This window comes from Nyctereutes procyonoides, unplaced genomic scaffold (genome assembly GCF_905146905.1).
Source record: "Nyctereutes procyonoides isolate TBG_1078 unplaced genomic scaffold, NYPRO_anot_genome, whole genome shotgun sequence".
Lineage (NCBI taxonomy): Eukaryota > Metazoa > Chordata > Mammalia > Carnivora > Canidae > Nyctereutes > Nyctereutes procyonoides.
This window is the reverse complement of record NW_026575052.1, coordinates 16,638,957-16,651,986: the sequence shown is the minus strand read 5'-3', so window position 1 is coordinate 16,651,986 and position 13,030 is coordinate 16,638,957. Positions and strand designations below refer to the sequence as shown.

Sequence of the window (13,030 nt, the reverse complement as noted above, 5' to 3'; positions counted from 1 at the left end):
ACCGCCTGTCTTAGCGCGCCCACGTCCCACCCTGACTTCCTGCCTCCTCCTAAGGGCTCCGCAGCCAACCGGGCCCCAGCAGCCCAACCACAAGCCTCCGGCACCCCAAGCTTCCTGCTGTTAGAGCCCCCCACTCCTCGGCCCCTGGGGGTCCTAACCATCTCCAGGCCCTCCCGAGGGTGGCACTTGGAGCTGAAGAGAGGACACTTGATGGAACCTCTCTCCTGCCCCCCAGGGAGCACCTGGACAAGAGAGTCAAGGGCAGTCTTTATACCCCAGTGAGCAAAGGGTGAGCAGACACACACTTAGCTTTCAGTGAAAGGCGAGCGGCACGGCTGTCACAGTCTGAGAGCTGAGTGAACGTTTCATTGCAGTCTAGAGATGGCAAAGGTGACCCCATTTCCAAGTCAGAGGAGAGAACACTAGCCCTGTTAAATAGTTGGGGAGCCAAACATCCTATGCTACAGTCAGATGTCAGGCTAATATGGCTGCCTAGCAACTGTCATGCCATCTCAGGGCAAGGGACAACAACTTTACTAGAGTCAGAGGGTAAGCTTCTTACAGACAGAAGGCTGGACAGCAAGCTGTTTAAGCAAGCAGGCCAGACCACCTCATCTTTAGAATGACAGATTAACAGCTTCTGCTGGGGGCAGAGGACAGGCTAACACCCACTCATCAGGGCGACACTTCTAATTCAGGAAGAGGCAAGGTCACAGCCCCTGTTAGACATGTAGGGTCTGCCACCATCTCCTGCAACAGGTGGAAGGCGGACAAACACTCCTGCCCAGGCACCCAGGTGCCAGCCGCTGACTGGCAGGTCTTTTCTGTTAGAGGCAGGACAGAGAAGCCTTGTCAGGAGCAGCAAGCAGGCTGAGAATCTCCCTTCCCCCTGGGGCCAAGCTGAGGGTGGCACCCATCATAGGTTAAGTGCCAGGCACCCATTATAGGTTAAGTGCCAGGTTATCAGTGTTATGAGGAACTCTGGACGGTGTCTATGAGGCACAAGAGCTGGGCCTTGGCCCCACCCATAGGAAAGTATAAATGTGTCACAGTCACCACTGCTGGAGCCCACACTTAGCGAGAAGTTTGGGGGAGGGGAGCCCACAGAGCATTGTTGGGGTTTGTGAGGTGGAAGCTGATGCTGTGTACACCTCAGCTGCAGAGGGAAGGGGGAGACAGGAAATGGGTGGGGGGAAGAGGAAGCCTGAGCTGGAAAGTCAGACAAAGAGGGTAACACAGAAACAAAGGCTGAGGAGATATGTTGTAAAAAAAACCTACGGTGACCCAGAGCCCTGCACAGGCCCGTCTCTGGCCTTCAGCACAACAGCATTCATACCACTGGCGGAAGCAAGGATCAGCAAGAGAGAGTTCATGTTTTTTGAGTGTTTAAGTGTTGTCCCACTTCAGACATCCCCAACTACTTGTGGAGTAAGAAATAGCATTTCCAGTTTAGAGGTAAAGAAACAGCTGCAAGCTTAGGGACATCCTCAAGGTCTGCTAGAAATGCATGGTGGAGGGGCGCCTGGGTGGGCGTCTGCCTTCAGGGCAGGTCATGATCTCAGGATCCTGGGATTGAGCCCCACCTCCAGCTCCCTGTTCAGAGGGAGTCTGCTTCTCCCTCTCCCTCCACCCCACCCTACTTGTTCTATCTCTCTCTCAAATAAATAAATTAAAAAAAAAAAAAAGCGAAAAGAAAAGAAATGCAAGGTGGAGCTGGCTTTGAACCCAGGTCTACTAGGTCCTGCATTCTTCAGCTGCCCATTGACCTGTCACCTTCCATAGGGGTGATTCAGGATTTCAAGCTCTTGCCCAGTTCTGAGCTTGATAAGATAGAGAGACAGAGCTGGAGCTGGGGGAGAGATGGGGGTTCATCTGTTCATCTCTACCCCCAACCCAGGCCTTCTTTCCCACAGTGGAAGTCCTGGCCCTAGCTACAGATGACACACAGTGACCTTGGGCCTGAATAAATGACTGCAGAGACCTTGTTGGGAAACAGAGAGGGCCTTTATTGAAGAGCTTGGAGGTCTGTGAGTTTCTCCCCTTCCTCTAACCTCCCCTCCCCAATCTAGGGCAGCAAGGGTAACAGGATGCTGGGGCTTTATGCTCCCAGAGAACTGAGGGAGCCCCGCCCCTAGCAACCCTCCCACCACCCCTTGCCAGGTGTTGGCACCTTTGAGGAACCCCTCCCTTCCCCCTTCCCAGGAGGTCCCAGGAGGCAAGCAGGTGCCCCTCAGCAGAGGGTGAAGCGCCGGGCACTGATGTTCATGCGGGTGAGGCCGAGGTGCCGCAGCGGCGGGGCCAAGGCGAGGCCGGCCCCAGGCTCCAGCTCCAGCTCCAGCTCAGCCTCGTCCAGCAGCTCTTGGTGCAGGTGACAGGCTTGGTCCACCTTCAGCTGGTGCAGCTGGGCGCGCAGGCGTAGCAGCTGCCCGGCCAGCTGCCGGTCCTGAGCCTGCATCTCCTGCTGCAGCAGAGAGGGGGCGTGAGGCTGCCTGGGTCCTCAGCCACTCGCATCAGTCTTCCCTTCCTGTCAACACCCTGGGTCTTTGCACAGGCTGTGTCCTCCCCACCCCCCATCGCCCCAGCTTGAGCCCTCCCCAACGTCCAGATCTGGCTCTCAAACTAAGCTAAGGAGCAGTTGTTACACAAACACAGGTGTCCGGTGCCCCACCCCAGGTCAACTAAGTGCAATCTCCAATTTGGAGCCTAGACATTTTTTTGTTTGCACATGTTGGGTTAAGAGCCACCTGCATAATGCTGGCTTCCTCAGATTCTGCCTACAGTGTGGTCAATGAGTCATTTTGTCCCTCCCTGCAACTTTGAGGTACGGCCATTCCCAGAGTAGGGGAGGCTATGCCTTCCCCACTTAAGACCCGTGGCCCCAAAGGGCAGGGCTCTGTCCCCAGAGTCACGGGAGTAGTCAGTAGTAGGTAGATTGGATGGAATCCTGCTTCAGCAAGTATCGCTGAATAAATCACTGGAGGAGTCCATTCACGGCTCCTCAGCCCCAGGAGAAAGCCAAGGAGTAGGCAGTTGCTAGAGGTGATGCCCATTCTCATGCCCTCCCCAAACCCATGTTTCTTGGGTCCTAAGGATGACTGCCCACCCTACCCAACTCACCAGCTCCCGTCGGAGCCATTCAAGGGCAGAGTCCATTGAGTCGAATCCGCAGAGGGCCCCAGGGCCCCCCAGCCCAGGTCTGGTTTGGGTCCTGCGCCAGGCCTGGCTCTGAACTCGGGCTGTCCACTCCAGATATGAGGGCCGCCGTGTCTGCAGCTGCAGCTTGGCCGTCAGCGCCTTCACAGAGTCCAGGCTCTCTTCCTCCTCATCCTCTTCATTTTCTTCACCTAGTGCCTGGAATTTCAGTGGCCCCAGGGACATGGTGGGTTTGGAGTGGGTGACAGGGCAAGGCTGCAGCCCTGGGAATTTGGGAAAGGCTGGCAGTATTGCTGGGGAGTGGTGGCAGGAGCTGAGAGTGACAGAGCTGTTCCAGGGAGTGTGTGATGGTGAATGTTCAAGGTGGGTCAGAGAGGCTGAGTGTGTCAGGGAGGGCGAATAGAGGGGTATGGAAGGCTGAGTGTGCAAGAGCTGGGATTTTCCTGGCCTGCAACTCTGGGGAGCCACGTGATGCCCATCCGGATGGCGGAGGGGCAGGGCTCCTCCTGCCCCTTGGATGAATTTTATTGTCTTTGCCCAGAAGGAGACACCCTGTTCCCAGAAAGGAAGTTGCTCCAGGATGAGAAAAGCATCATCCACACTAAAGTCTTGGCCTTCTTCCCAAGACCCAAGTTAAGGGGGTGGGAGTGGATTGAAGTTTGGTGAGGTGCCCTCTCTCCTCACTCATGACACTTAGATAAGTCACTGATTCTATGGGGACAGATCAATGATTTCAGCCTCAGGAACTTTAGGTTCCCTTGGAAATCTCTCAGGAGGTCTGTATGTGATAAAGACAGAGCTGTGGCTGGTTCCTAGACCCGCCTATCCCTGCCCCTCCCAGGGCTTCAACCAGAGCTGTTCCCTTTTTTAAATTTTGTATTGATCTATAATATACACGCAGAAAATTTCACACATCATAATTAAGGACAAGCCTTGCTGAATTCTCCCCAACTGAACCCACTTATGTACCCAGCACCCAGATAGAACAACTGAGCATTACCAGCATCCAGGAGGTGCTCCTGGTCTGTGACTACTCTCCCAATTTCTTTCTTTCTTTTTTCTTTCTTTCTTTCTTTCTTTCTTTCTTTCTTTCTTTCTTTCTTTTCTTTCTTTCTTTTTTTCTTTCTTTCTTCTTTCTTTTTTCTCTCCCAATTTCTGACAGTGAAGATTAGTTTGCCTATTTTTTTTTAAGATTTTATTTATTTATTTGAGAGAGAGCACAAGCAGGGGAAACAGCAAAGAGAGAGGGAGAAGCAGAAGCAGGCTCCCTGCTTAGGGGAGGGCTCTATCCCAGGACCCTTGTATCATGACCTGAGCCAAAGGCAGACATTTGACTGACTGAACCACCCAGGTACTCCTAGTTTTGTCCTTTTTTATGTACTTTCCAATGGTTCTCACACTTTCTTGTGCAAGAGAATCTCCTGAAAAACTTGCTTAAAGAGACACGTGGGTTGGGGCACATTTCTAACGAATTCCCAGACCTTTTTTTTTTTTAAGATTTTATTTATTTATTCATAGAGACACACACACAGAGGCAGAGACAGGCAGAGGGAGAAGCAGGCACCACGCAGGGAGCCTGATGTGGGACTCGATCCAGGGACTCCAGGATCACACCCTGGGCTCCAGGCGGCGCTAAACCGCTGCGCCACCTGGGCTGCCCTCCCAGCCCATTTGGTTTGGATTTTTACAATTTACACTCTTTTACCTCTAGTTCTTTTCACAGACTACTTCGATTTTATGTTTATACTATGGGTATCCACCTGATTTCTTTTCTTTGTGTATGGTTTTTTGTTGTTGTTGTTTGTTTGTTTATTATTCAAGAGAGACACACAAAGAGAGAGGCAGAGACAGAGGCAAAGGGAGAAGCAGGCTCCTCGCAGGGAGCCCAGGGAGCCCGATGCGGGACTCCATCCCAGGACCCGGGGATCAGGCCCTGAGCCGAAGAAGGTAGACGCTCAACCGCTGAGCCACCCAGGTGTCCCTCTGTGTGTGTGTGTGGTTGTTTTTTTTTTTTTTTTAAAGATTATTTATTTATTTATTCATGATAGTCACACACACACAGAGAGAGAGGCAGAGACACTGGCAGAGGGAGAAGCAGGCTCCATGCAGGGAGCTCGACATGGGACTCGATCCCGAGTCTCCAGGATCGCGCCCAGGGCCAAAGGCAAGCGCCAAACCGCTGCGCCACCCAGGGATCCCTGTGTGTGTGTTTTAAAAGGTTTTCGGGCAGCCCTGGTGGTGCAGCGGTTTAGCGCCGCCTGTAGCCCGGGGCATGATCCTGGAGACCCTGGATCGAGTCCCATGTCAGGCTCTTTGTATGGAGACTGCTTCTCCCTCTGCCTGTGTCTCTGCCCCTCTCTCTTCATTTCTATGAATAAATATCAAAATCTTTAAAAAAAATAAAATAAAAGGTTTTGCATACATGTGCACCTACACCAAGCCTGGAACCCAGTGGTCCAAAAGGCTCTTTAAAGGTATGGTCTTTTTTATTCTTCTTCTTTTTTTTTTAAATTTTTATTTATTTATGATAGTCACAGAGAGAGAAAGAGAGAGAGGCAGAGACATAGGCAGAGGGAGAAGCAGGCTCCATGCACCGGGAGCCCGAGCCCGACGTGGGATTCCATCCCGGGTCTCCAGGATCGCGCCCTGGGCCAAAGGCAGGCGCCAAACCGCTGCACCACCCAGGGATCCCTTTTTTATTCTTCTTGATAATCAACACTTAACACGATGTAGGCATTAGTGTTTAAGAAATGAAAGAATTTTTTTAAAGTGAAAGAATAATTGGATGGATGGATAAATGGATGAGTCCTCTAGTAAATCCTTGCAACTCTTGAAATTTATCAGTTTAGCTGTATCTCTTGCCAGACCACACTCTGGTCTAGTGAACAGAACCTTCCTCCATCATCCTTGGGTCCCTCACTAAATACAGTGTCCAGTTTAGTGTATGGGCCATTCAAATTTGGTTGAAGGATGAAGTGATAGGAGACTGGGCTTTGGAGGGCAGGACTAAGCCAGAAGTGGTCTCCGTAGAGGGCGCCCTCAGGCAGGGACTTCCAGCTGCGGTGGGGGAGGGGCACCAGCTACATAGCTGCTTGCACTTAAGGTGGACTAAGGGATTTCCCCCACCCAGCCTCCGCTATAAGGGGAGGAAGTAGATAGTTCCCAGTTTCACACCTACCCTTTCCACCCTTCTACCAGGGTACACAAGAAGAGAAGGTATTTTTCTTTTTTAAGTCAGTGAGAGTGCCAGCACCTGTTAAAAAAAAAATGTTGAGTGCCACCTGCGACCAAGGCACGAGGTAAAGGGCTTTAAGCAAGATTATTCTCCCCATTTCACAGATGGATGAAATTGAGGTTTCCTTAAAAAGGTTCGGGCCCGGGGTCCTGGCTCAGAGGTGCTGGCAGTAGGAGGGGAACATTCCTGTGAAACCGATCGATCGATCACTTCCTCCAAGGGGCCTCCTTAACAGCTGTCCAGCCGGCGTCGCCAGCTGCCCAGCCAGTTCCCGTCCCTTTAGGAGCCCGAGCCCGCGCTCGCCCCGCCTGACGCTCCTGGAGTCTGTCCTGCTGGGCTCCAGGCCCACGACAGGCGGAATGGAGTTCTCGGAGCTGATCCGTACGGGCCAGGCCCAAGCCAAGCTCCTGCGGGGTCCGGAGGCGCCCCCACTGCGTGGCGCGCTATGCGTCACCGGCCACCACCTGCTGCTGTCGCCAGGGCCCCAGGTCACTTCAGACCTGTGGCTGCTGCTGTTGCGTAGTAGTGTAGACTCCATCGAGAAGCGGTGAGACGTGGCGGGGGCGTCCCCGTAGTTGCAGAGCTTTCTGCTCCGCGGGGGAGGGGGAAGGGCAAGCACAGTTGGAGCTGGTGCCCCCTTGCATTACGTCCAATCCTAATAAACTCGTTTCTCCTCCCCTGGTAGGGGGGCAGGGGACACTAAGTTCAAGCCCGTCTATCCCCAGGGTCTCGGGTGGCTTCGGCACCATCACGTGGAGCTGTAAGGACCTGCGAGTGTTGCAGCTGGACATAGAGGGCTTGGGAGCGACGCTGGACATCGCCCGCTCCATGGAGGTACGCAAGCCGCGCTCCCGAGGCCCTTAAGCTACCCCTATTTCGTTAGGAGGGGAGTAAACAAGGCCTACTGCGCAAGGCGACCCGGCATCCAGTGTTACCCTGGAACACAGCTAATGGCAGGGGACGCGGGGTGCTCTGCAGGATGTGCAGAGCAGGGGCTGCGGAGCGGAGGGCTGGGAGGGCGCGGGCGAGACGATTCCGACTTTGCCCGGATCCCCCGACTTCCTTCCCCTGGCGCTGTCGCCTTTGGAATCGGTCATCACTTCCTTTCCATTCTTCTACCGTCCCAAGGGCTTGAGATTGGGCGACGCCTGGCACTTCCACCCACCCGAACGCTACGAGCGAGTAGCCCGCGAGGTGGGTGCGGTCGCGCGGGCCTGTGGTCGTGCGAGCGCCGCCGCACCTGCAAGGGGCGTGAGGCCCCGGCGCTCCCCGACCGCCCTAACCTGGCCTTCGCCTTTCCCTGCGCGGCAGACCAACGCGTGGCGGCTGAGAGAGGTGAACGAGAACTTCAGCTTGTGCCCCAGTTACCCCCGCGCCGTGATCGTGGGCGCGCTGTAAAGGACCGGGCCCTGGCGCTCAGCTCCCGCTTCCGCCCGGGAGGCCGCTGCCCGGTGCTCAGCCACCACCACGCCCCAGCGAACCGTGAGCCCACCCACCCAGACTCCGCTACTAAGACCAACTGCGGCCCTTCTCGGCCCTTTCCTGCACGGCCGGGCCAATTCGTCGCGCGCCTGTAGCCCGAGCTCCTGCCCTTTCTAGCCGAACCCCAACCGGCCTCCAACGGGCCCCGCCCCCTGCGCCCTCCCCTCCCCCCGCCCCCGCCCCTCTGCCGGGCTTCGAAGTCTCCATCCACCTCGGGCCCCGCCCCCGGCCCGTGGGGTCCCTGGAGCCCAGTCGTCTTCCTCAACCCTGGACCCACCCACGTTCTACTCTTCGGGTCGCTTTACCCCCGCTACACCCCACTCCAGCTGGGCCCCACGCCTTGCGAGTTCCGCCGCTAGGGTCCTTTAGCTCCAGCCCGCCCCCCCCCCCAGCTCTAGACCAGCCCGAGGGTCTAGGCCACCCCCCCCCCCACCACCACCACGGGGCTCCCAGAGCGAAATCCCCGAGCCAGGGCCAGGTGGCTACAGCTTCCGGAGTGGCGTCCCGGTTCGCAGGTTCTGCTACGTTCCAGCGAGCCCCTGACTGGTCCCCAGAAAAGGTGCTGCGCTGAGGACGAGGAGCTGCTGCGAGCTGCAGGCGCTGGCCCTGGGGCCCGGGGCTTCATCTTGGACACCCGCGGGGCTCAGGCCGCCAAACAGGCCCGTGTGACCGGCGGCGGCACCCAGGCCAGAGGCGCCTGCCCTGGCTGGGAACGGCTGCATTGGCCCCTTGCAGAGGTGAGAGGTCTTCAGATCTTCTCCTAGGGGCTCTCCTACAGGACTCCTCAGGGAGGGGGTAGGAGTTGGGAATGTCCTCCACAGACCTTGGGGACTGTTAAGCATTTCCAGGTAGCCATCCTACCGGGTGAGCGTCCTCACTTGCACACCGCCCACTGAGAGCTCATTCCTCTCGGCACCCCAATTCTGTCTGGAAAGAAAAAGCCTCTCTTTACATTAAACTGAAATTTGATTTCTAAGAACAACCTCACCAAACACCCTTTTCTCCCCATTGGACCCAGCCCTCCCCTGGGGGCTCTACCTACACAGCTGTATCCATCCAGGTGATGGTAGTACTAGAAGGAGGTCCTCAGGGAGTTTTTGTGCTTTGAGGAGAGAGGACTGCTCCCCTTTCCAGAATACATAACTGTTTATTCCTTAATTCAACCTATGTTGATTGAGCACAGAGGCTGAGATGGTGGCCATCCCAGACATGGTTGGGAGATCAGTAGTAATTAGGCAGTTGGGATTCAGTGTGATGAGCAGCAGCACAGAGCAGGCTCCCCTCTCTTGTGTGTAGGCAGTGCAAAGAAAGTTTCCCTGAGAATTGGAGGCATTTGCTGACACCTGAAAGAGGAGTTAGCCAGAGAGCAAAAGGACATTCCAGATGGAAGGGAGGAACTACAGGTGTATAGGAGCAGAACTCCTTGTCATTTGTCCTGTTTGGGGAGCTACAAGTATTTCAGAACGGTGGAAGTGTCGAGTGTGAAAGGCAGAGAGAGATGGGGCTAACGGGGTGACAGGACCTGAGCAAAAGCCTTGAATGCCATGATTATGATCTTAGACTCTGTCTCGTAAAGAGATAGAGAGGGGAGCCATTGAAGGCTTTTATTAAACAGGCCTGGAAAAGCCTTCATTAGATTTTCCAGCAGGAGGTTGCAGTGGTGATCCTGAGCGGAGCAGTTCCTGGGAAGCAAGAGAGATACCAGAATCCTAAGTGTTGTGTCTCTCTTGTCAGATGGGACTCCCCCAGGTAGTACCATGCTGCTCCTATCACATTGGGCCACTTCACGGGTACTGTGACATTTCCATCAAATTGGGGGCTTCCTCTTATATCCAGAGAGGGTTGTGTCACCACTCCCCAGGCACCCCTAATAGACTAGGTCTCCCCCAAGGGGTCTTGGGTCTCCTCCATCAGATTGGGAAATCCTCAAAGATACTGAATCATTTCCATCAGTTTAGGTGGGCTCCCCCAAAGGGTCCGGTGTCCCTTTTGTCAAAGGGTTCCTCTGAGGGTTCTTTGTCTCTTTCATTGGTCTAGAGCACTTGTTCCCAGGTCTGTGCTCACCAGAGCTTGGTTGGGGACGGGATGACCAGATTCCCACTTGTGCAGGGGTCGCCCCCTACAGGAGAGTTTTGTGTGCCTGGTGGAAGCCTTTGGGGACCTGGATAGAGAGCATGGACAGCTGGCTCAGTTGACTAGAGGGCTGCCGCTGGCTGGTACACGTGAAGGAGGCACTGAGCACCACCTGCCTAGCTGCCCAGGGCATGGAAAGGTAAGCACCCACCGAGGCAGAGAACAGGGTGGACAGGCAGGGCTCTCTACCCCTGGGCACATAGCCATGTCTCAGTAAGCACATACAGCCTAGAAACGGGCCCATTTGATTCCTGGCCAGGGCACCCTGGGCTGGGGAGGACTGGCCACTGTTAATAAGCCCTGGCCCACAGGGAAGGGGCCTGCATCCTGGTGCATGGGACTGAAAGCATGGACAGCACCCGGTTTGTGACTTCGCTGGCCCAACTCATCCTGAACCCCTTGAGCCGGACCATGGCTGGATTCCAGGAACTGGTGGAGCGTGAATGGATTCAGGTAACTGGCCGCTGAGCCCCAGCCCTCCCCCTCCATCCAGAAACACTGCTTCCTTGTGCCCATCACTCTGCCCCCTCCCCAGGCCGGCCACTCCTTCCAGCTGCACTGTGCCACCTTGGCCTTCTCCCATACCTGCCCCAAGCATGAGGCACCCATCTTTCTCGTCCTGCACTGTGTGTGGCAGCTGGGCTGCCAGTTCCCGCTGTTGCTGGAGTTTTGGGAGGGGCTGCTGTTGGCTCTGTTTGAGCACGCCTATGCCTCCCCTTTTGGCACCTTCCTCTGCAACAGCAGAAAGGAGAGGTGAGTGAGGGGGGAGTCAAAGTGGGTCAGGGGCCAGGCACAGGCCAGGGTCAGGTACCTGCTGTCAGCACGAGAAGACATCTTTCCCTTTTGGATGAGTTTTTCTTTGGGAAAAACTTTTGAGTGTTCTCTCCTCCCCTGCCTCCAAATCTCACCTTTCCCCAGAACTTCTGCAAACCCAGATTTGGATGGGTCCAAGGCCAATCCTTTAGACCTACCCACTCTGTCCACAACAAAGACCAAGGACACTCCAGCTTAAAAATAAGGACTGAAGGGGAAAGTTGCTGCAAAATCATTTCTGGGGCTTTCCACCACTTTGCGGGGCTAATTCTAGTGAAGCAATGGAATAGAGGTTGAAAACTGAGTCCAGTGGTTTGGGCTTAACTTCCAGCTCCATCACTCACCTGCTGGGTGATCACAGGAAACCTGTTTCCTGTCAGTAGCAAGAAGGCTTCCAGTAACAGCCATCTCTGTGGGGTGGGGCTGAATTGGATTAGCTGAGTTAAAGGATGGGAAGGGCCTGGCACAGTGGGCGCAGTGGGCACACATGCAGTGGTCGTTATCTGGTTGACTTGTTAGATATGTTCCCAAGCCCCCCAAAGCCATCTTTCTCTCATCAGCCTGAGGGGAGGGAGGGCTCACACTCCTCCCTTTTGTTGTCTGATGTGCCCTGTGTGCGTGTGCTCGTGCGCGCGCGCGCGCACACACACACACACACACACACACACACACACACACACACACTTTTCACGGACTCCACTGCTGGGTCACCCAGGTTAGAAACGGTTATCTTGGGTGGCCTGGGTGGCTCAGCGGTTTAGCGCCACCTTCAGCCCAGGGACTGATCCTGGAGACCCAGGATCAAGTCCCACATCGGGCTCCCTGCATGTGTGCCTCTCCCTCTGCCTGTGTCTCTGCCTCTGTGTCTCTCATTAATTAAAAAACAAAACAAAACAAAAAAACCTGTTATCTTTATGTACCTCCCCCATCCACCCATCCTTCATATACAGCCTTTCTCCTGAAACCTTCTTACCATGTCTTTTCCTGTAAAAGGCCCCTCCTACTAACCCCAGTCCAGACTCTTCTTCCTATTTGGGCTGTTGGAACAGCTGCCTCCCTGTTCTAGCTCTGCCACCAGTTTAAAAAACACAGACTGATGGGTGGCTCAGTCAGTAAGCATCTGACTCTTGACTTCAGCTCACGTCCTGATGTTAGGGTCATGATCTCAGGCTCATGAGACGGAGCCCGGTGTTGAGCCCTATGTCAGGGTCTGTGCCAGAAGTAGAGCCTGCTTGATTCTCTTGTTCTCCTTCTCCCTCTTGCCCCAATCCCCTGCTTGTGTGCGTCCTCTCTAAAAAAACAATCCACCAACATTCAGTTGGGCCTGTTCCCACTTTCTTGGTCTTGGCCCTGTAGTCTCTCCTCCTAAATATTCCTATGCTTTTGCACACCTGGTGAGTTTCTGCCCAACTGGCACATTCTCAGCCTTCCCTGACACTTCCAGGCAGAACTAATGGAATTAACTCCTGAACAACTAGGACTTTGTCTTGTCTTACTTTATTCCAGTGCCCAGTACAGTATCTGACTGGCAAGAACATTGGCAGGAGAAAAGGACAGGTCATCACTGCCCCAGGAGATGGCTGTCACCCTACTCACCAGGGTCCCCAGTCCCGAATCCCAGAAGGCATAATCGGAGTCTGGAAACTCACTCCCTAGAGATGCCTGTGTAAAGTAAGGACTTGAACCCACTCCTTGTGGTCTGGGCTCAACCAGCCAAATGAGCAACGGAAGCTCCGGAACTCACTCTACATCCCAAATCCCTTGGCCATCTGGCCCTCTGTGGAGCCCCAGAGCCTGCGACTGTGGCAAGGTAACCCCCAATCCCACCTTCTCCCCTGTGAAGCTAGCCCCTCTGCCCAGCTTCATCTGTCCTCCTCCACAGGCCTGTTTCTGGACTGGATCTGCCTGCCTGAACCTTCAGAGGTGGCATGGGAGAAGGTGTGGCAAATAGTGACAGATAAGGAGAAAACAAAGGGCTGTCAGCCAACAGTTACAACCTCTGAGCTCCAACTTTAAGTGCTGGCTCCTTGGATGATGGCTGAAATGTTCCTGAGACACCCCCCACCCTGCAGGGTCCCTCAGCACCATTGGACCTTGGATCAGGGCGTCTGCAACCCAGCCTAATCTAAAACATACAGAAACTCCAGGTTTGACGCATCTTATAGTGTCAGGAGAAGGTCTAAATAATAAAGATCTCCACGACTAGTATACATT

At 54.6% G+C, this 13,030-nt stretch overlaps 2 protein-coding genes across 3 annotated transcripts; one reads left to right on the top strand and one right to left on the bottom strand.

Moving 5' to 3' along the window:
* Window positions 1-1,999: 1,999 nt before the first annotated feature.
* Window positions 2,000-3,594, bottom strand: FAM167B (family with sequence similarity 167 member B). Of its 2 annotated transcripts, none has more exons than XM_055332368.1 (2): window positions 3,118-3,594; window positions 2,000-2,458 (listed from the first exon to the last, which is right to left on the bottom strand). In XM_055332368.1, the coding sequence occupies exons 1-2, from the start codon at window positions 3,376-3,378 to the stop codon at window positions 2,231-2,233; spliced, it is 489 nt and encodes a 162-aa protein (XP_055188343.1). In that variant the 5' UTR covers window positions 3,379-3,594; the 3' UTR covers window positions 2,000-2,230. The 2 variants fall into 2 exon arrangements, with proteins under 2 accessions (XP_055188343.1, XP_055188342.1); XM_055332367.1 differs by having other exon boundaries at window positions 2,000-2,461; window positions 3,118-3,593.
* A 3,086-nt stretch (window positions 3,595-6,680) lies between these two features.
* On the top strand, window positions 6,681-13,024 carry LOC129514068 (myotubularin-related protein 9-like). The gene is given in 11 exon segments (XM_055332641.1): window positions 6,681-6,935; window positions 7,114-7,222; window positions 7,517-7,582; window positions 7,700-7,772; window positions 7,775-7,961; window positions 8,403-8,594; window positions 9,980-10,037; window positions 10,039-10,142; window positions 10,315-10,456; window positions 10,539-10,756; window positions 12,323-13,024. Coding segments are annotated over 11 exon segments (1,356 nt in total). The 5' UTR covers window positions 6,681-6,747; the 3' UTR covers window positions 12,342-13,024.
* The last annotated feature ends 6 nt before the right edge of the window (window positions 13,025-13,030 follow it).

Coding starts and splice junctions, on each gene's coding strand:
- FAM167B (XM_055332367.1), bottom strand. CDS start 3,378: ATGTCCCTGGGGCCACTGAAATTCCAGGCACTAGGTGAAGAAAATGAA. Junction 2,462..3,117: donor AATGGCTCCGACGGGAGCTG/GTGAGTTGGGTA, acceptor TCTCTGCTGCAG/CAGGAGATGCAGGCTCAGGA.